Source organism: Vigna radiata, unplaced genomic scaffold (genome assembly GCF_000741045.1).
Source record: "Vigna radiata var. radiata cultivar VC1973A unplaced genomic scaffold, Vradiata_ver6 scaffold_7, whole genome shotgun sequence".
Classification (NCBI taxonomy): Eukaryota; Viridiplantae; Streptophyta; class Magnoliopsida; order Fabales; family Fabaceae; genus Vigna; species Vigna radiata.
Genome location: NW_014543262.1, coordinates 249,051 through 268,631, shown reverse-complemented (window position 1 = coordinate 268,631; position 19,581 = coordinate 249,051). Strand labels below are relative to the sequence as shown.

The following is a 19,581-nucleotide window of genomic DNA, read 5'->3' as shown; positions in this document are numbered from 1 at the left end:
GAGTGGTGAAATAATACTAGAATGAGTTGTTTTAACTAAGTGGGTATTTGGGTTGGATTCACGGGACACAAAATCTATATGATTAAACCATTTAGTTGTCCCTATTTTCGGGAGGTTTTTTCATTTTGATCTTCGTCTTATTAGAATTCCCAATTGAGTCCCTATAAGTGTTAATTTCAATCAATTAAGCCCCTGCCGTTAAATTTAGTTAAAGAGATTAACTTTTTTGCACAACTGGGAGGATGACCTGTTAATTTCTATAAACGTGGTCTATTTAGAGTTGAAACGTGGCATGAATTGAGTCCCATAAGTATTAATTTCAATCAATTTCAACTCTAATTCATGCCACGTTTCAACTTTAAATAGGCCATGTTTACAGAAATTAACAGATCATTCTTCCAGTTGTGCAAAAAAGTTAACCTCTTTAACGGCAAAGGGCTTAATTGATTGAAATTAGCACTTATAGAGACTCAATCCAGGATTATAATAAGATAGGGATCAAAATGGAAAAACCTCCCAAAAATAGAAACAATTAAATGATTTAAACCAAATCTATATTCAAGGAGTGTTTTACAATTTAATATACCCAATTTAATGATAATAATAAAATACCATAGTCAATGATTGTTAAATGGTGATATAATACTCTTACTTAAGATAAATATAATTTTACTGAATTAATTTAGTGAGATTGACTTAGACATGAAATTTATTATATTAATATGATATAGAGCCATTAAGATCATAATCAAATTTTTTTAACCGTGTTATCCGTTACTTTTAACTTACGAGGATGCATTGAAGACTAAAATCTATTAAAAATAAAATTGGTTATAGTATCTCAATAATTATGTGTCTAATTTGAACAAATATTTTATTTTATTCTATTATATATTATATTCAAATGTAAGAACTCGTGACTGTAGATGTTAGCTTACTAAGTTGAGTTTGCTTATCGTGCATACTTAGAGGATGATTTCACAAATTACAAACTTGCTGGAGGTGTAACACCTTATTAAAAAAAAAAAAAGTAAAATGTTAATAAATATTATTACATTTTATCACATGTAATAGTTTCATATAGTTTAAAAATCAAAGTTTAAGGAAATTTAAATTTATTTTTTTTCATCTCTTTTAAAAACAAAATCTTGATAAAGTTTCATATTTGAAAGCAGATATTATTTTAGAGGTATATAGTAATTTATTCTACCGTACAGACTTGGAATCGAAATAAAATTATATAAATAATTAGATTTTAAGAAAGACTTAATTGTATATTATTAGTATAAGAATAATTAATATTTAGGTTCTACTTTGTTTATTTGTAAGGAGAATTTACAACAAAAAACAGTATTTGGAGTTTTTAGTTTTAAGAAGGAAACTAACATAGAATTCTCGTAAGTACTTTGGTATACTGGTGTTTAATATGTTTTAAAACAGAATTCTGGTAAAAAGGAACCTATCAAAATTTTATAAGTATAATAATATTCTTTGAAAATGACTTTACAAAATATGTCTGTGTTAGTTAGGTTTGTTGGGCTAAAAGAAAATCAATTACCTCATTATCTGCATCAGTGACTAAAATTTTTTTCAATACTTTTTAATTCAAGAAGAAAATAAATGAGACTTAAAAGCTTCTTGGAATTTTATTTCTATTTTTTTAATTTCAGAAATGTGGCAATGTTTTATGATTTCTCAAATGACATTTTATCCTAAAATAAACAATTTAACAGCCAATTTTATCAAAAAACACTAAATATTTTTAAAATAATTACTACAAAAGTTAATTATGTATTCATATATACTCTTATTGGCTGGCACTTATATTACTCTTTTGGTTGGTGTACTTAAATAATTGTTTTTTTGTAATTTAAATTGCACTGATTTGCCTAACCCATTTTTATTAATTTTTGAAGTCAAACATAGAGTGCATCCACACATGAAAAAACAACAAAAGGGAAGCAAAGCATACATATAACCCAAATTGTGAAGGCAGGCAGGTTAACAACTAATTGTACATTGGTGTAACCAACATCATTTGGACTACAAACACAAACCTTATATTAATAGGACAGTACCTTGTTCCTTGTTTCTCATAATCCTTAGCATTTCATCTTCATCCTCTAATTCAACACATCAATGTGACCATGTTGTCTCATTCATTTACTATGATTGCAACAATAATTATTGTTCTTGCACAAACACTTGTGGGGGTGACTTCACTTCCTGCAGCTGATAAAATTAGCAGTTTGCCAGGGCAGCCACATGTTAAGTTTCAGCAATATTCTGGTTACATTACAGTGGATGACCAACATCAGAGAGCTTTGTTTTATTACTTTGTTGAAGCTCAAAAAGATCCTACTTCCAAGCCAGTAGTTCTCTGGTTGAATGGAGGTCTATATGTATATACATTTTTTGTGCCACATATATGATTTCTTTTGACTTAGTCTTAAACTATTTAAACTGATAAAATCAACTAAGGTGTTTGCTTTTGATGTATGAAGGTCCTGGTTGTTCATCTGTTGGAGTTGGAGCTCTAATTGAGCATGGCCCTTTCAAACCGAGAGACAATAATGTTCTTGAAAATAATCATTATAGTTGGAACAAAGGTGAACCAACAACTTTGTAAATTCTATGCTTTGTTTTAAAGGGGTCATGATATCAAATATGTTTTTTATTCAAAATCAAAAACTGCTGATTGATTTTCTGTTGTTTTCAGTGGCAAATGTGCTATACTTGGAATCACCGGCTGGTGTTGGATTTTCCTACTCTAGCAATAAATCTTTCTATACCTTGGTGACAGATGAAATTACAGCTAGGGATAATCTTGTTTTCCTACAACGCTGGTTCGTTGAATTCCCTGAGTACTCAAACAACAACTTTTTCATTACAGGGGAGAGCTATGCTGGTATAAAGAAATAATTAAAATGAATTAATAATGTATCACTTTTGAAACTGCAATATGGTAATACGAGCTTGTTTTGCAGGTCACTATGCTCCACAACTTGCACAACTTATTGTTCAAACCAAGAGCAACATCAATCTCAAGGGAATAGCAGTGAGTGCAAAAGGGAAATTTTGGATAATTATAACATAATGAGTAATATGGTATATTTAGTAAGTATAATAATGTGATCAAAATATAAATGTTTTTAATATCTGCAGATTGGGAATCCTCTAATGGAATTTGACACTGATTTGAACTCCAAAGCTGAATTCCTTTGGTCCCACGGACTGATTTCAGATTCAACTTATGATCTCTTCACCAGAGTCTGCAACTACTCAACCATTAGGAGACAAATGATAAGTAGGAATCTTAGTGAAATTTGTGATAACATAAATACATTGGTGTTCACTGAGGTTAGCAACTATATAGATCAATATGATGTCATTCTTGATGTGTGTTTGTCATCAGTGAATGAACAGGCCTATGTGCTGAATCAAATGGTAAGCTTCGTTTGTTACATGAATAACCATCATAACTGCTTTAATTGTTTTTCCCTTCCTTTATGGTTCTATTAATTTGATTTCCATGCCTTGGTAATGTAGCAAAAGATACAGAAGATAGATGTTTGTGTGGATGATAAAGCAGTGAACTACTTAAACAGGAAAGATGTGCAGGAGGCTCTCCATGCCAAGCTTGTTGGAGTATCCAAATGGTCAACTTGCAGCAAGTAAGGTTTTACTTATTGCTCCAAAGATGAGACATTTATGAGAGATGCAGACATGTTAAACTTGTAGATATGTCTTCATAGTTTGACTTTGAGACTTTTTAGACCTATCCCTGCTATTATTAACTAACCATCTACCTTTTGTTACAGGGTTCTCCACTATGACCGTACAAATCTAGAGATACCAACAATTTCTATTTTAGGATCATTAGTTAATTCCAAAATCAGAGTTCTGGTATATAGGTAAGCGAATTTATAGGATCGTCTGCATTTATCACCTAACACCATACATTACACACCTACCCACCCTGATTTTTTAAACAACCAAAATCATTAATCTCTTTGCAGTGGAGATCAAGACTCAGTTATTCCATTAATAGGATCTCGATCTTTGGTGAATGGATTGGCCAAGGAACTTGGACTCAATACAACAGTAGCGTACAGAGCTTGGTTTGAAGGAAGACAGGTTAGTACATACCATGCTATATCTAATACATAACATTTTATCTCAACTGTTGATAATAGTTTAAGTTGAGATTTCCTTACATTATAGTATAATATTTAAAATTTGATATATAGATGATTTAATGAATGGTAAAAATATATTAAAGGTGTTATTTTATCATAAAGTTGAATACTGATGATTCGAAAGCAATACATTTGACTCAACTTTGATTTGGTTTGTAAATTTCAGGTAGGAGGATGGACACAAGTGTACGGAGGCATCTTATCTTATGCCACCATAAGAGGAGCATCTCATGAAGCTCCCTTTTCTCAACCAAAAAGATCACTTCGGCTACTTAAAGCATTTCTTGAAGGAAAGCCACTTCCTGCTGTTAAATAAACTATGAACAGATTTAATTACAAAGGTGTTTCTAATTCCTTTTACCACAATAATAAAATCCTCACGAAAACTTGCTACTTTTGTTGGATCACTTTTTCATTGCTATCTCAGTTTCTTTCTTCTATATTTTATTTTCATTCAACGAGTAAATGGATAATGTTCTCATTTCTCGACGCCATCCAGCACAGAAATAACTTTCAATTTACCGTGCATATGAATGTTGTTTAAATTCTTAACCTTGTCAAAAAATATAGTAGCTACTTTCTTCTCGATTTGTGCTAAACTTACATGATACGTCCCCAGTAACAAATGTGAAAGGAATTTAAAAAAAGAATTGTTACTTTCACAAAATTCATGTTTCCCTCTTTTAACCAAGCCACAAAACAGAACACTGAAAAATGTAAGACAATACATTTTATGAGCAACAAAGTAGTTTTCATGTTATAGCAGAAAATAACGCTATTGATTCGATGTCGGTCAAGAAAATTAAATGTGCTTGGCTCCACAATTTCTAATAAAACTTAGACAGAAAGAAATTGTTTAATCCAAACGTAATAGAACACCAGGCATATAAATTTTACTACAGCAACATCTGCCAACAAGTTTAACATCAGTCTGCTAATGAGTTTAACATCAATCGTGCAGTGTCCCGAGAATATCGTCGTCTCTATAAAGATGATACCTACACAAAAAGCATCTAATTATTAGCTAAGACTTGAGAAATAATTGGAACTTGGATAAATAAAAATATTCTTAATCCATCCCAAATAATTCATTCACATAGCCAGCCAATATAGTTCTTCGTGTGTATAGCATATACTATACTCTGACAAAATAAGAGTTAGGACAAGAAAAGAGGAATTAATTGGTGGCAATGAGAAATATTCCAAGAACTAGCAAATTCCCCAAAACTTGATATTTTGTTTGTTAACTAATCACACTCAAATCCCACAGTTTTATTAAGTATGAGAATGACAAGTTAATAAAGAAAAATCAAGACACATATCATCTTCACTTACAGTCAAGTAAATAATAAGATGCACAAATAGAAAATCACTAACTCCCAACTAATATAACCTTCCTGCTTTAAGTTTTTCTTTTTCAATTTAGGGAGCAGGGTAACAGACACTATGTTATAAAACATGGCAACATCATTTGTAGATCATTTTACCACTCTCATAACTTCGAGTAAAATTTCTATTTTCAACATCTGCCTGGTTCAAATCATACATTTTCAATAACACACGGTGTTTCAAGTTATTTATATCATCGGCAGGCAGTCCCCGATAGTATTTAGAACTGGAGGTATCGTATATTTGTAATGAGAAATAAGTCTTTGAGGTATTAGTACACAAAACTACCAAAGTTCAAGTGTAACCATCAAAATAAGCAGTTTCTTTACAAAAATAAAAGGATCTCAAGAATAATCCTAGTCCCAAACATTTGTATCTAGCAATTTAAACTGTAGGTTCAAGTGGAAGAATTGTATCAGCCGTGAGCCTAGAAAATAATCTAATAAAACAGGTCATAAGAAAAATATACATACTCTTTGTTGTCAAGCTTCACCTCAGTTCCCCCATACTCAGGCAAAAGAACAGTGTCACCTTCATTTACAGCCACTGGAATTAGCTTCCCATCCTTACTGTGAATGCCAGGCCCAACAGCAATAACTTTCCCGGAATTCAGCTAAAGCAAACATGTAGAAATACATGAACTTAGCAAAATCAAGAATCTAACAGAAAAAGAGTGATTTTCAGAGATAAATCGTCCCTTATATCACTCTAGATAAGTTGAAACACTCACTTGCAAAAGACTTTGAATTTTAAAAACCCCAAATCTTTAAATTTTAATTGGTTACTGGAAATCCACTAAGGCACTATCTACAAAACAAACAACACGAAAACAACCCAAGGACTAATCCCGAAAAAAAAATGTACAGCATGCATCAGCTTAATTAGTAGTACACATCAGGGTACGATATCATAAAAAAAGTGTTAAAATTAATAAGTAAAATAGGGAAAAATCGAGGCAAGATGAAATTTTGACATGAAAAGCGAAGACCCAAAAAGAGAAATGGAAGAAGGCATGAATCAAGTAGATTGGCAAAGCTAACCTTGGAGGATTTCTCCGGTAACAAAATGCCAGCATTGGTCTTTGATGGAGGCACGATTTTCTCCACCAAAACACGATTGAACAGTGGAATCAATCTCTTTGCCATTTGGAATACACCTCACGATACCAAAGAGAAGTGAAAGAACGACGGAGAATAACTTGAGGAAAAATTTGAGGTCACTTGTTAGGGTTTTACAAAGGGTTTAAATTCCTTTTTAAATTTTCATTTTACATTATTTTTTTTAATACAAGGGGTTCTAGAATCTTCTCTTAAAATTATATTTTTTTCACTAAAGTTCATGTTATGCTGAATGAATTCTCAAAATAAACGGAAAATCAGAAAATTGATGGTTCTCTGATACATAAACCAAAAAAGAACAATTTTTTGGACATTTTTTAAATTGGATTAGTTATTAAATCGGTTAAAGTTATAGTTAAATAATTTATCTTTGAAGAAACAGGTCTTAATAAATAATATTATAAATCAATATAATACCATAATTTTATATACTAGAAATATATTTCTGCATTTGATTTATAATATTAAAAATAAATACAAATGTAAAATAAAATATATCACAATAGTTATACTAACTAGTAAATTTCGGTAATATCCATTAATAATGGCAAACTTACATAAAAATCGACAAATTAATATAATCAAATTATAACAAAATTTATATATATATATATATATATATATATATATATATATATATATATATATATATATATATATATCTGTGTATATATATTATGTTTTAGGGAAAATTTTTGATAAAATAGTTCGAATTAATTTGTAAGTCTTGCTAAATATTACTTGTTAAAATTTTAAATTAAATATTAAGATAATTATTTTTATTTTAAATCACTTACTCAATGCATTGATTTTCATAGACTAAAAATTTTCAGTTTTGTATAATGACATGATTGTTATTAATTAGGTGTTTAACTGAAAATAAATAAAATAAAAAAATAAGTAATTATTATTTTTATCAATTATTAATTTTAGAGTTAAATATGTTTTTAGTTTCTATATTACGATTTTGATTTTAGTCCCTCTTTTAAACTAACGTACAATTTAGTTTTTTAACTTTAGAAAACATATTTAACTCTTAATTTTATTATTTAAATATTTATTATTATAAAATTAAAATTGAAATATTACTAAACTACAACAGTCTAGTATTATACTTATCATTTATTTTTTTTACCATAAAAAATCGTAATCTTATGAAAATTAAAGTCGGTATTTGGTCTTTTGGTCTTAGGACTCTTCATTTTATGTTTATTTTAAGATAAGAAATGAATATTGTCACAAATTCATTAGAAAATGAGTGGCTCTTAAAGTGAAAAAGAAATTATTGAGCTATGTGTATTAACATTCCTTTAAATTATTTCATGTAATTTTTATTAAATTTATATTTTTAATATTTTATAATTTAGTTATATATCATCTCATTTTAATAATATAAAATTATTAAAATAAGTGTTAAAAATAAGATAATTCATAATAAATGTACAGTATGCATCACATTAATTGGTAGTATTCATCAGGGTACAATATCATATAGCAAATATAGAAAAGTTGACAATTTATATACATAAAAAAAAGTGTTAAAATTTTTAGATTTAAAAAGAAAGAGACTTACACCCAAAGAACTAAAATATAACTAGGTCACTCACTCACTCGCATCCCACGGATCAATTGAGAAGACATCCTTATCTGTTTCTATCATTAAAATGATCATCACAACAAAAAAATGATAAACATACAAATAAACACACAGAAGTAAAGGTATAAAAAAAATACAAGTCATGCAATTATAATTTAGCATACAACACATTTTACTTTTAAACAAAAACAACCTAAGCATACAGATAAATTCTAGACTTGACCATCTCGATACATGTGTTATTGTCGAGTTATGGCGAGTTGTATATTTGTAGTGGTGGAATAGCTCCCCTCAAACTACCACACAAAATTAGTCCGTTAAAATGTCTTTTGCCAGTGGTAAAGGCCTCCAAACTAGGACCTCCCACTACTCTCACCACATACCTCATCCTCTCTACTTGAGAATGGATAACCATTAAAGTGTCAGAATACCTTCAAGGACTGAGCTCTTACAATAATAGATGCAATACTTGAAACAACTATCAAGAATTTTACCTTAGAAAGTCTTTTCAAACCATGCTTGGAAACTAATAACATTGTCGTTGACGCGATAAAATTAATATTATTAAACTATAGAAACTTCAATATTACTAAGATAGTAGCCAATAAAATAGAAAGGATAAATTCAATGTCTCCCAACGAACACGGAATTGATTCTTAAAAATTACTTCTTATAAAAAATATTCAAAAGGATTAGTAAAATAATAAAGAAGATAAAGATTAAAAAAAAGATTAAAGAACAAAGTAACAAAAGATACAAAGAAAGAAAATTATAAAGAGATTTAAAAAGATAAAAATAATATAAAAAAATAGGTTGATTTCACTTCTTTTTAAAAATAGAATTCATCATTGGTTATCTAAAGATTATTGTTCAATTAATTATTGTCTTAGATTTTGAAATTAATCAATGTAAATTGTTAATTAATTTGTTGGCATTCCCACTATTAACCAAAGTACATTCTCAATTAAAAACAAGAACTTTGTAGATTAATCATAGTAAATTTAACCAAAGTACATTCTCAATCAAATATTAACATGCTTAATCATGTATATTCTTTTACTTCTTATATCAAGTAAGAAGTTAATTAACCAAAGTACATTATTGATTAATTCTTGTTAAAAATTTTACCACTTATGAAAGTACATTCTCAATTGGTGGCAAAAACTCATTCAATCAAATGAAAGTTTCTAAATTTAGCCAAAATAAATTCTCAATTAAAAATATTAACCCTTGGTCTCATATGATTGATATGTTATATGTAGATAAAAATCATAAATTTTACTAGATTAAGAAGCAAAAGTCATAGATAAAAAAAATCACAACAAGAATTAAAAGAATAAACAAATTTATTCATCTAACATCAGAATCCAATTAAGAAATTATAGTAGAATCAACCCCAGATGCTTCACACTGATGGAAAAAGGGCCAAAAACAACATCTTCTTCATTTTCAAGGTTTTTGTTGTTTGTTGTGGATGTGTTCTCCCCTGGTGGTGCTCGTTAGGTTTTCACTCCTGATGGTTGTCGGTGGGTTTTCTCTCTCGGTGTTATGGAGGTTTTCTCTATGCGTAGTTTTGAAGGTTTTGTCTCATCCTAATGTAATCCTTTTTAGTTTTAACATTTTTCTGTGCATGCTTATGTTATTTTATGATGATATTAAGTGAAATATTAATGTGTTTTGATCACCATTATTATGTAAGTTAACCGAAATTAATAATTTAATTACATTTTTCATTTGTTATTGGAAGATTTGTGAGCTGCTGTTGTTGAACATTTTTCTCGTTTAAGCTAGATTAAATAGGAGCTACTAAAGTTGTTAAGGTTACATTTTAGAGTTCAGAAAAAACTATTAGAATTTTTTAGTTAGCACAAAACAACTTTCTTTCTCTATTCTTTGAAACAAAACTAGTTTAACTACCAAAATCTTATAGAATTGTGAGGTACTTTTGCCCAAAACTTCCCATGAGGCTTAAAACTAGGTACTAAGCACTTTAGTTCTTTAAAAGAGTTAAAACATGATGAAGTTCAAGTTTCTTAAACTAGACAGTGAGTTAGAGAGCATAAATGTCTCTCAGAGAAACTCAATGTGGCTTAGGTGTTCTATTAAATTTAAGTGATGCGGTATTTTCGTTTCTTGATGGTTTGGGTGTTTGAACGTGACCTTTATGTGGTCTTTGGAGAAAAAAACTGAGTGTTTTCTTTGTTGGACCAGTTTTGAATGTGAGGAGGTACCTATTTTGGAGTTTTAACTCAAGAGCTGGCATGGTTGTTGCATGTTTCATGTTGGTGTTCATTTGTTTGGTGCACACTTTGTTTGGTCCTTACATCTCTAGTTTTTGTTATGCAGTAGTTGTTTTTGATTTTTTAAAACATGGTTAAGAAATGGTTGATTTTGTTGGGAGAAGAAGTTGATTATGGGAATTATTATACATCTCATGCAAAGTCTTTCAACATTAGTTGTAATAGGTGTATCATAATTTTTTTTAGTCCAAATAGGTTGACACGCACGTGTCAATGACATTGATTTGACAAGGAGCCACATCACCTTTTTTAAAAGTGACAGGTGAGAGCTAAGGGTAAAATTGGAAAGCTGCATTTGGTTTTAGAGGAAATTTGATTTGAGATATTTTGTCGCCCACTAAATTGGAGGGTCCAAGTAAAGGTCTTGTTTTCGAAACCCATTAACGTGAGTGCTTGTTTTCGTCCTCTCTCACGATGGTTCTTGTTTACATTTTTTTTGTTAATCGTTTCGAGGTCTTCGTAGGTGCTTGTTGACGTGTTCTCCCCTAGTGTTGCTTGCTAGGTTTTCTCTCCCAATGGTGCTCAATAGGTTTTCTCTCCCGGTGGTTCCTCGTGGGTTTTCTCTCTAGTGTTGTGAAAGTTTAGCGTAACCCCCTTTTAGTTTTAACATTTTTGTTTGCATCTTTATGTCCTTTTACTATGAAATTAAGTGAAGTATTGAAGTGTTTTGATAACCATTATTATATATGTTAATTGAAATTAGTAATATAGTTACATTTTTCCTTGAGGCTTAAAACTTGATGCTAAGCACTCTAGTTCTTTAGAAGACTTAAAACATGATGAAGTTCAAGTTTCTTGAACTAGACTGTGAGTTAGAGAGCATAAATGTATCTAGGAGAAACTCAATGTAGACTAGGTGTTGTGCCACATTTAAGTGTTGTAGTGTTTTCGTTTCTTGATATTTTAGGGGCTGGAACATGACATTTAGGTAGTCTATAGAGTAAACAACTGAATGTTTTCTTTGCTAGACCAGTTCTGAACGTGAGGAGGTAGCTACTTTGGAGTTTTAACTTAAGAGTTTGTGTGGTTGTTACATGTTTCACGTTGGTGTTCATTTGGTTGCTACACATTTTGCTTGGTCTTTACATCTCTGGTTTTTGTGGTGCACTAGTTGTTTTTAATTGTTTAAAACATGGTTAAGGAATAAATGTGTTTGTTGGGAGAAGAAGTTGAATGTGGGAATCATTGTACATCTCATGCAAAGTCTTTTAACATTAGTTGTAATAAGATGAGCACAACTTCTTTTGGGGTGTGTTCACTTGGAGGTGGTTGGGGGAGATGATTTGGAAGAGAGTGATTGAGTGGATTTGAGGAGATTTAAGGGTGATTTTTTTTTTGTGTTTACTTGAGTGCATTTAAAGGTAATTGAGAGTGAATTTGGAGGTAAAGTTTGTGAGAATTAGTACAGGATTTGATTGATGTGACAGTTTTAAAAAATTTGTTTAATTGATAGAAATTGAAGATTACCAAAATGTCCTAGTAATATAAAATGTTATTTGTTAATGTTATATTAAATTCTAAAAATGTTTATAAAGAGTAAAAAATTAAAAATGATAATTATAATTAATTTTTTAAAAGTAAAAAAATTATAATTTAGTAAAATGAATTTCTTAAAAAAATTATAATTTTTAGAAGTAAAATGAATTTAGTAAAAAAATTATAATGCTTAGAAGTAAAAAAATTCTAAAAGCACCTTTTCAAATTATAATGTGGAGAGTTAAAGAACTTTTGAAGCATAATTATTTTTAGTTCTATAATATATCTTTAAATTTAATTCAAAATGTAAATAAAACTAAAAATAAGAAACACTTCTACCTTCAGATTATATTTTCGTACTCAAATCCTAGAAAACAATTCTATAGAATTAATTCATTAGCACCATCAAAGACCATTCAAGAAAAACAATTTATTTCAAACAACATCTATTACAACATCAATTTCTTCATTAATTTGCAATCAACACACACGAATTATCGTTGTTGATGACAGAAGCACCAATAAAAAACTTGTCTTCATTGAACCTTTGGATAAATATGTATATCATATGTCGAGAAGCAACTAGTATTAAGGTTGCAATTCGCTACATGACCAATGTGCTCAACATGATGCAGATATACTCTCGGAAATCATCTGGAAAAGACTCATAATTGAATCACGACATGGAATTTACATTAACCATCATTTATAGGTTTATAATGATATAACAGAGCATCTAATAAAAACTTCCAGTTAAACGATGCAACACGGTCCAATTTAAGGGAAAAAATACGCTCTCACACACACAAATGAACTATGCTAGTTCAAACTAATCTCGCAACTGCCAACTGTGCATTTTGCTGCTACACAAAAATCACAGAATTTGCAATTCTGGCCATGCACAAAAGGTTACACAAGAGTTGAATTCAATGCTTGATTCTTCACTCACTCCACTTCTTATGATGTTACCTTGGATGTGTAGGAGTCTGGCTATGTTGCACCTACATTAAGCACTTCGACAGCAGCACAAGCCCTTTTATCAAACAGCTTGTGTGCAAGATAGCCAAGAACTCAAAGAGCAAGCAAATAATCGGTAACAACCAAGGAGCCAACTCAAATTGATCCTATGATTATCTCTACAATGGATTAACAATGCAATAAAAGTCCACAAGTCGAAGATAAGTTCAAATCAAAGGTGCAATGCAAATGTTACAAACTGTTTGTGAAAAAGTCTCAATGACAATGCAGTTTGGTGCAGAATTCCTCATTTTTAGATTTTGAAAACTTGTTGCACTGGTCCAATTAGCTTTTTAATTTCATTCCAATTCTTTTGAATGTTCTAATTCTTTTATATGGACTCAAGTTTTTGCTACAACTTACAAACAATGTTCAATGCACTAAATCAGTTTTCAAGAGTGCAAAATTCTGCTGCAATAGATTTGAACAAGAAAAGTGCTTAAAAAGTGGATGAGTTGGATAGTGAAAATGCACAGAACAATTTATAATCAAATTAGCTTTGCACAAACATGTTTGGTTGATGAATATAAGATTGTTTGAATGATTTTTCTAGGCAGATTCAATCTATGAAACAATTTGGCATATTTAGTTCATGTGCATTTTGAATCAAGCAACTATAGTATCCAAATTTTGAAGCAGAGTTTTAAGCAGACTTGAGAGAATGATTTTGGTGTCAAAACAACATTTGAAACTTTCTCAAAGTAGCAAAACAGTGTGTTGGATGGTTAGCAAGATCTAAGTGCTCAAACCAGATTTAAAACATAAAAATTAAACCAACAATGAAGCTGCAGATTGGCCTACTGCAAATTTAGGTTCTGCTGTAATTTTTCAACGCATCCAAGCTATGCTTAAGCATTTTATGGCTTATGTGGTATGCAATTGATGTTAACCAGCAAAAACAATTCACAAATTTGCTTCAAATCAATGAATTGACAAAACTGGGCAGATTTATCAAATAAAAATGACTCAAATATGAAGTGCTCCGATTGAAAAATGAAAAGCATCAACAAAGCAAAGAAAGTTGGACACAAAACAATGAACTCAACAAAATCCTAAAAACAGCAACAACCAATGATGACAGATTTGATGGAACAGAACACGTTCAAAACAAAACCAAAAAAAGGAATTAAATGACAAGGAAGAAAGGCAAAACAACTGGACTTAGCTCTCAACAACAACTTGAACTTGGGCAAGTACACAACATCACTTCCTTTCTTCGGTAGAGAGATCAAAGGGCCCGCACATGCATGCCACAGTTCCAAGCAGATGGAAGAATAAGAAGGAGGCGGAGGAGGAGGACCAACCAACGTGGAAGCAGAAGTGCTTATCCCAGAGTGAGAAGAAGAAGAAGCTAGAACCGAATACAACACGCTATGGAACCAGATACGCGTTTTGTGCAATTTGTTCAAAGTAGTGGAACCGGATACGCTTGAGATGGAACTAAATACAACAAGATGTGGATTTTCTTCTTAGCACTGGAACCGAATACCCCATTTGTGGAACCGAATACACACCCCTGAAGAACATCAAACTCTTCTTCAACCGCTGCTTCAATCGCTCTTTGAAGCCTTCTTCCTCTTCATCCATCAACCTCTCCTCAACATGGAGCTAGGGCTGCAAGCGCTGCAAAAGCAACAAATGCACAGAAAGCTTCAAACAACTTTCGATTGTTGGAATAAGCTGATACACATACATGGGAATGTATAATAGGTTGAGGGTATGTGTGACATTTCAGTCACAATCCCCCCAAATCTCTGCAAAGTCACGGGTGATGAAAAAGCATGGTATCCCGCAAATCATCGCTCGCATTTCTTCGCATTTCCTCTCATCCGAACACGAGTGCTAGCTGAATTCCTTGCTCGCAAAACTGTCTAAACAGTAAATTCCGCGCAAATGAACACAGCGTTGGAGACCTGGTAGGTTAAGACGTACGCATGTTAATGACATTCATTTCACACAGTGCCATGTCACCTTTTTAAAAAGTGGTAGGTTAGAGCTTAGGGTAAAATTGGAAAGTTGCTTTTTGTTTCAGATGAAATTTGATTTGGGATATTTTTTTCCCGCTAATTTGGAGGGTCTACATAAAATTCCTATGCATATTCTTTACTAGTGGTTTCTTGATTGTTTTCAAAGTTTAGTGACGTCGGTGCTTGTTTTCGTCTTCTCTTCCAATGTTTTTTTGTTTACATCTTTTCGGTAATCGTTTTTTAGGGCTTTTTTCAATGGTTGTGGACGTGTTCTCCCCTGGTGTTGTCCGTTAGGTTTTCTCTTATGATGATTCCGCGTGGGTTTTCTCTCTCAGTGTTGTAGATGTTTTCTCTGTATATGATTTTAAAGGTTTTCACTTATCCATGTCTCACCTTAACATAACTCCTTTTAGTTTTAACATTTTTGTCTGCAATAACTAATTTAAGAAAAGAGTGGTGCGAGTGTGTGGAAGAGCGAAAATAGCATTAACTATATGATGGATTAAACTTGTGTCATTAATGATTTGAACAACTTCATTGCATTGATATGGTTGTTTATTTGTGAAAGAAGTTGAATCATTGTTAACGTGGTGAGATGCACCACTATCTCAGTACCAAAGAGGATTGTTTAGAATCAATATTAAAAATAGCGAAGCCCGATCTTTATAAAAGAAAGAAGCCCAAATAAGTAGGCCCACGACGGAAGAAGTAAAAGTTGTTTTAGAGGCTTCTGACGCAAGAGGCAAAAGCGGGATTAGAGGCTTCTAGAAACACGAGACTCGAGTAGGGAAGCACAGCTGGGTGATCAGCAGTCAAGGGCACATGGGCGAAGGCTCCATGGCAGCGATAGAGGATGACGTCTGGAAAAAAGAAGCAAACGCACCGAATGGGATTATGGGTTCATCAGAAGGTAAGAAAAGTTGTTAATTTGAAATAATTTGTGTATTGCATATGGATTTTCAATATTACATTCTAGAGAAGAGGAACCCCAAATATATATAGGGTTCCTGTAAGGGGAAAAGGGGGAAACGGGATTCATAGATCCCTAACCGAAAACAGTTACAAAAACAGAAATAACAATAGCCACCCCTCAAGCTGGATGGTGAATGTTCACTAATCCAAGCTTGGGAATGATAGTTCTAAAACGTGTGCGATGAGGGAACTTGGTGAAGACATCAGCAAGTTGTTCTTCGGAACGAATGGGAAGAAGATGCAAAAGTTGAGCTTGAATCTTCTCACGCACCACATGACAGTCCAACTCTATGTTCTTGGTCCGCTCATGGAAACTCTAGTTGTGAGCGATGTGCCTTGCAGAGTTGTTGTCACAATAGAGAACTGAGATAACAATAGGTTGAATCTGAAGATCCTGAAGAAGATAGCGGAGCCACTGTATTTCACAAACAGTGGCAGCAAGAGCTCGATACTCTGCTTCTATAGAGGACCTGGAGACTGTACTTTGCTTCTTTGATCTCCATGATATAAGGGAGGAACCCAAAAATATGCAGTACCCGGTGGTAGATCTCCTTGTGTTAGGGCAGGTGGCCCAATCTGAATCACTAAAACCTTTTATATGAATATCAGAGTTGGCAGCAAAGAAGATCCCTTCTGAGGGACTAGATTTAACGTATCTGAGGACATGCTGCAAAGCCTGATAATGATAGTCAGTAGGTTTCTGCATAAATTGATTTAAAATATTAACAGTAAAACACAAATCAGGTCTAGTATTAGTGAGGTAAAAGAGTTTCCCTATCAATCTGCGATAGGCACTAGGATCATCCAAATAGTTCTCATTCTTGTACAGAGAACTAGTATTACTTAGAAACTGTGTGGAGCAAGGTTTACTTCCCATCATTCCTGTTTCTTCAAGGATATCCAAGGCATATTTTCTCTTGCATAGGTGTATACCTTTCCTAGACTTAGCAACCTCAAATCCTAAAAAGTATTTGAGTTCTCCCAAATCTTTAATGTGAAACTGATGATCCAGGACAACACCATCATGTTGTTCCTTTCCCAAGAGTCAAAAAGAGGGTCGTCTTTCTTAGGTTTCTTGATTCTTCCATCAATGAATTTTAGTTTGTTCTTGGAAATGAGAGTTCTTCTCATATTTCTACTCCAAGAGGAATAATTGAATTCATTTAGGACTTGTGTAATGAGGGAGATACCTGGGTTTTCTACAGGATGAAGGTAAAAAGGGTTGGAAGGATTATTGATTTGGTCATCTTTCTCCATGATGATAAGAAAAACCAGAAGAAAGATCCAATGCCAAGAAACCAAGAAAATCAAGCACAGCGGAAATAGTGGCAGAACAGGTACAGGACCTGGTCTGATACCATATTAAAAATAGCGAAGCCCAATCTTTATAAAAGAAAGAAGCCCAAATAAGTAGGCCCACGACGGAAGAAGTAAAAGTTGTTTTAGAGGCTTCTGACGCAAGAGGCAAAAGCGCGATTAGAGGCTTCTGGAAACACGAGACTTGAGTAGAGAAGCACAGCTGGGTGATCAGCAGTTAAGGACACATGGGCGAAGGCTCCATGGCAGCGACAGAGGATGACGTCTAGAAAAGAGAAGCAGACGCACCAAACAGGATTATGGGTTCATGAGAAAGTAAGAAAAGTTGTTAATATGAAATAATTTGTGTATTGCATATGGATTTTCAATATTACATTCTAGAGAAGAGGAACCCCAAATATATATAGGGTTCCTATAAGGGGAAAAGGGGGAAACGGGATTCATAAATCTCTAACTGAAAACAGTTACAAAAGCAGAAATAACAATAATCAACAAAGTTCCCAGAATGAAAGGTTCCCCATATTAAAAAAAAGGTGGAATGAAATTTGCAGAGATAGATGTAGAGAGAAGAAAACCTATTTGAAGCACCACCAAGAACAACCTCTACGTTGACCACAAGTTCGGCCATGAGAGGTTTGTCATCACAATGGTAGAGATGAAAACCCTCTCAATATAAGAAAAGCACGATGGATGCACCACGACTGAAATGTTAAACGTGAAGGCTTATAAAGAGAGAACTGGAGTTGACTATTGAGAGGGTTTAGATTTTGAAACTAGGTAAAGAGAAAAAAAGGAAGGAGATTTAAATAAATGAAGTTTTTGAAACGTGATTTTGGTGGAATGAATAAGGAAAGTGTTTTATTTTTTTTGCAAATTGAACTAAAAAAATCTATCCATATAAAACTTACACATTACAAAAAAAGATATGACAACTAACAAATTTATTTAATGGGTAAAATATCATAATTAAATGTGAACAACTTAATTTTTAAGTATCGAAGTAAATAGTAAATAAAAGTCATATCATTTATCTTTTATCAGTTATGACTACTTTAAAAATTCAATTTAAATTTAAAAACATATTAATAATAATTATATGTAATTATCTTGATTACTCAATTTAAAACAATATATTAATTCTAATTAAACAATTTTGACTATCTTAATATATATATATATATATATATATATATATTATTTGTTTAATTAACTCAAGCCAAAGTATATCTTACAAAAATATATACTTATATTAATCATTTTTGCAAAAAAATTACAAATCTTCTCTTAAAACATATGAATAAAATTATAAACCCGTATAATTTTTCTAATTAAAATTGAAAACAATTTTTTTTTATAAATTTTTGGACAGAATTGTAAAATCTTTTCATACAATTTTTTTTAACAAAATTGTAAACTCTCGTACAATTGTTGTAAACGAAATTGAATTTTTTCTGAAACAAAATTGTAAATCCAACTACACAACTATCTAAGCAATATATACATTAGAGACTTATTGAGTTGTTGAAAGATCTAAAAATAACTCTTTGATTTATAACAATTTTTGTTGGTATAATTTTTCACGTTATTCGATATGAAATTTGGATAAATAGATAAAATTGTATAACCCAAGTGTATTATAACATGCTACTTTAGGACTAGTGTATAATTGATATGATGATATAGGAGAACAGAAGAAGATTTGATATTCTTATTTTTCATTAACAACACCACATCAGCTATTTTGTAGTAGTCAGTCCTCCTAGACAAAAGAAAAAGGAGGTGAGAATAGCAGGCTCAGTCTAACATTCTAAACCAACCCATTCTTCTTTTGGGCTCCTCTCTCTTCAATGTCATAACATGACCATTGAGAAATCAATGTACGTTGACCATTTTCTAACCAGAAAAAAACATTATTAGTAAAAGAAAATAATAATGTTGAAAAATGAAATATATACAAGTCTAAAATATTGACAAAATATTTATAAATTTACTTCTGAATGTTGGAATTTGATTTTTCTTCAGTTTTTCTGCGCTTTACCACCATTCTTGAATCTATACATCCAACTCTAAAGAAGCAAGAGAAATGAAGAGGGGAAAGAAAAAAAGAAAAGTTACCGTAAAAGAAAAAAACAAACTATATATCCAACTTCTTCGAAAAGTTACCTTTCTTATTACTTTTTTTTTCTTATAAAAATGAAGTTACTAAATTTTCTAGACTTTGGCACAAGA

At 31.7% G+C, this 19,581-nt stretch overlaps 2 protein-coding genes and 1 pseudogene across 2 annotated transcripts; 1 reads left to right on the top strand and 2 right to left on the bottom strand.

The window, feature by feature from the left end:
- The first annotated feature begins 2,046 nt into the window (after positions 1-2,046).
- LOC106753835 (serine carboxypeptidase-like 45) lies at positions 2,047-4,594 on the top strand. Its single transcript, XM_014635698.2, has 9 exons — positions 2,047-2,394; positions 2,505-2,609; positions 2,720-2,908; positions 2,988-3,058; positions 3,166-3,447; positions 3,550-3,674; positions 3,822-3,914; positions 4,020-4,137; positions 4,366-4,594. Exons 1-9 carry the CDS (start codon positions 2,148-2,150, stop codon positions 4,513-4,515), a joined length of 1,380 nt encoding a protein of 459 aa, XP_014491184.1. The 5' UTR covers positions 2,047-2,147; the 3' UTR covers positions 4,516-4,594.
- A 313-nt stretch (positions 4,595-4,907) lies between these two features.
- On the bottom strand, positions 4,908-6,821 carry LOC106753834 (10 kDa chaperonin, mitochondrial). The gene is made up of 3 exons (XM_014635697.2): positions 6,629-6,821; positions 6,062-6,201; positions 4,908-5,197 (listed from the first exon to the last, which is right to left on the bottom strand). The coding sequence occupies exons 1-3, from the start codon at positions 6,731-6,733 to the stop codon at positions 5,149-5,151; spliced, it is 294 nt and encodes a 97-aa protein (XP_014491183.1). The 5' UTR covers positions 6,734-6,821; the 3' UTR covers positions 4,908-5,148.
- A 9,332-nt stretch (positions 6,822-16,153) lies between these two features.
- LOC106753705 lies at positions 16,154-17,292 on the bottom strand (annotated as a pseudogene).
- Between the last annotated feature and the right edge of the window lie 2,289 nt (positions 17,293-19,581).

Excerpts from the sequence above, each read along its gene's own strand:
- LOC106753835 (XM_014635698.2), top strand. The coding sequence starts at position 2,148 with ATGTTGTCTCATTCATTTACTATGATTGCAACAATAATTATTGTTCTT. Across the intron at positions 2,610-2,719 it reads TCATTATAGTTGGAACAAAG|TGGCAAATGTGCTATACTTG; the intron begins GTGAACCAACAA and ends TGTTGTTTTCAG. Across the intron at positions 4,138-4,365 it reads CTTGGTTTGAAGGAAGACAG|GTAGGAGGATGGACACAAGT; the intron begins GTTAGTACATAC and ends TGTAAATTTCAG.
- LOC106753834 (XM_014635697.2), bottom strand. The coding sequence starts at position 6,733 with ATGGCAAAGAGATTGATTCCACTGTTCAATCGTGTTTTGGTGGAGAAA. Across the intron at positions 6,202-6,628 it reads TACCGGAGAAATCCTCCAAG|CTGAATTCCGGGAAAGTTAT; the intron begins GTTAGCTTTGCC and ends TGTTTGCTTTAG. Across the intron at positions 5,198-6,061 it reads GTGAAGCTTGACAACAAAGA|GTATCATCTTTATAGAGACG; the intron begins GTATGTATATTT and ends CTTTTTGTGTAG.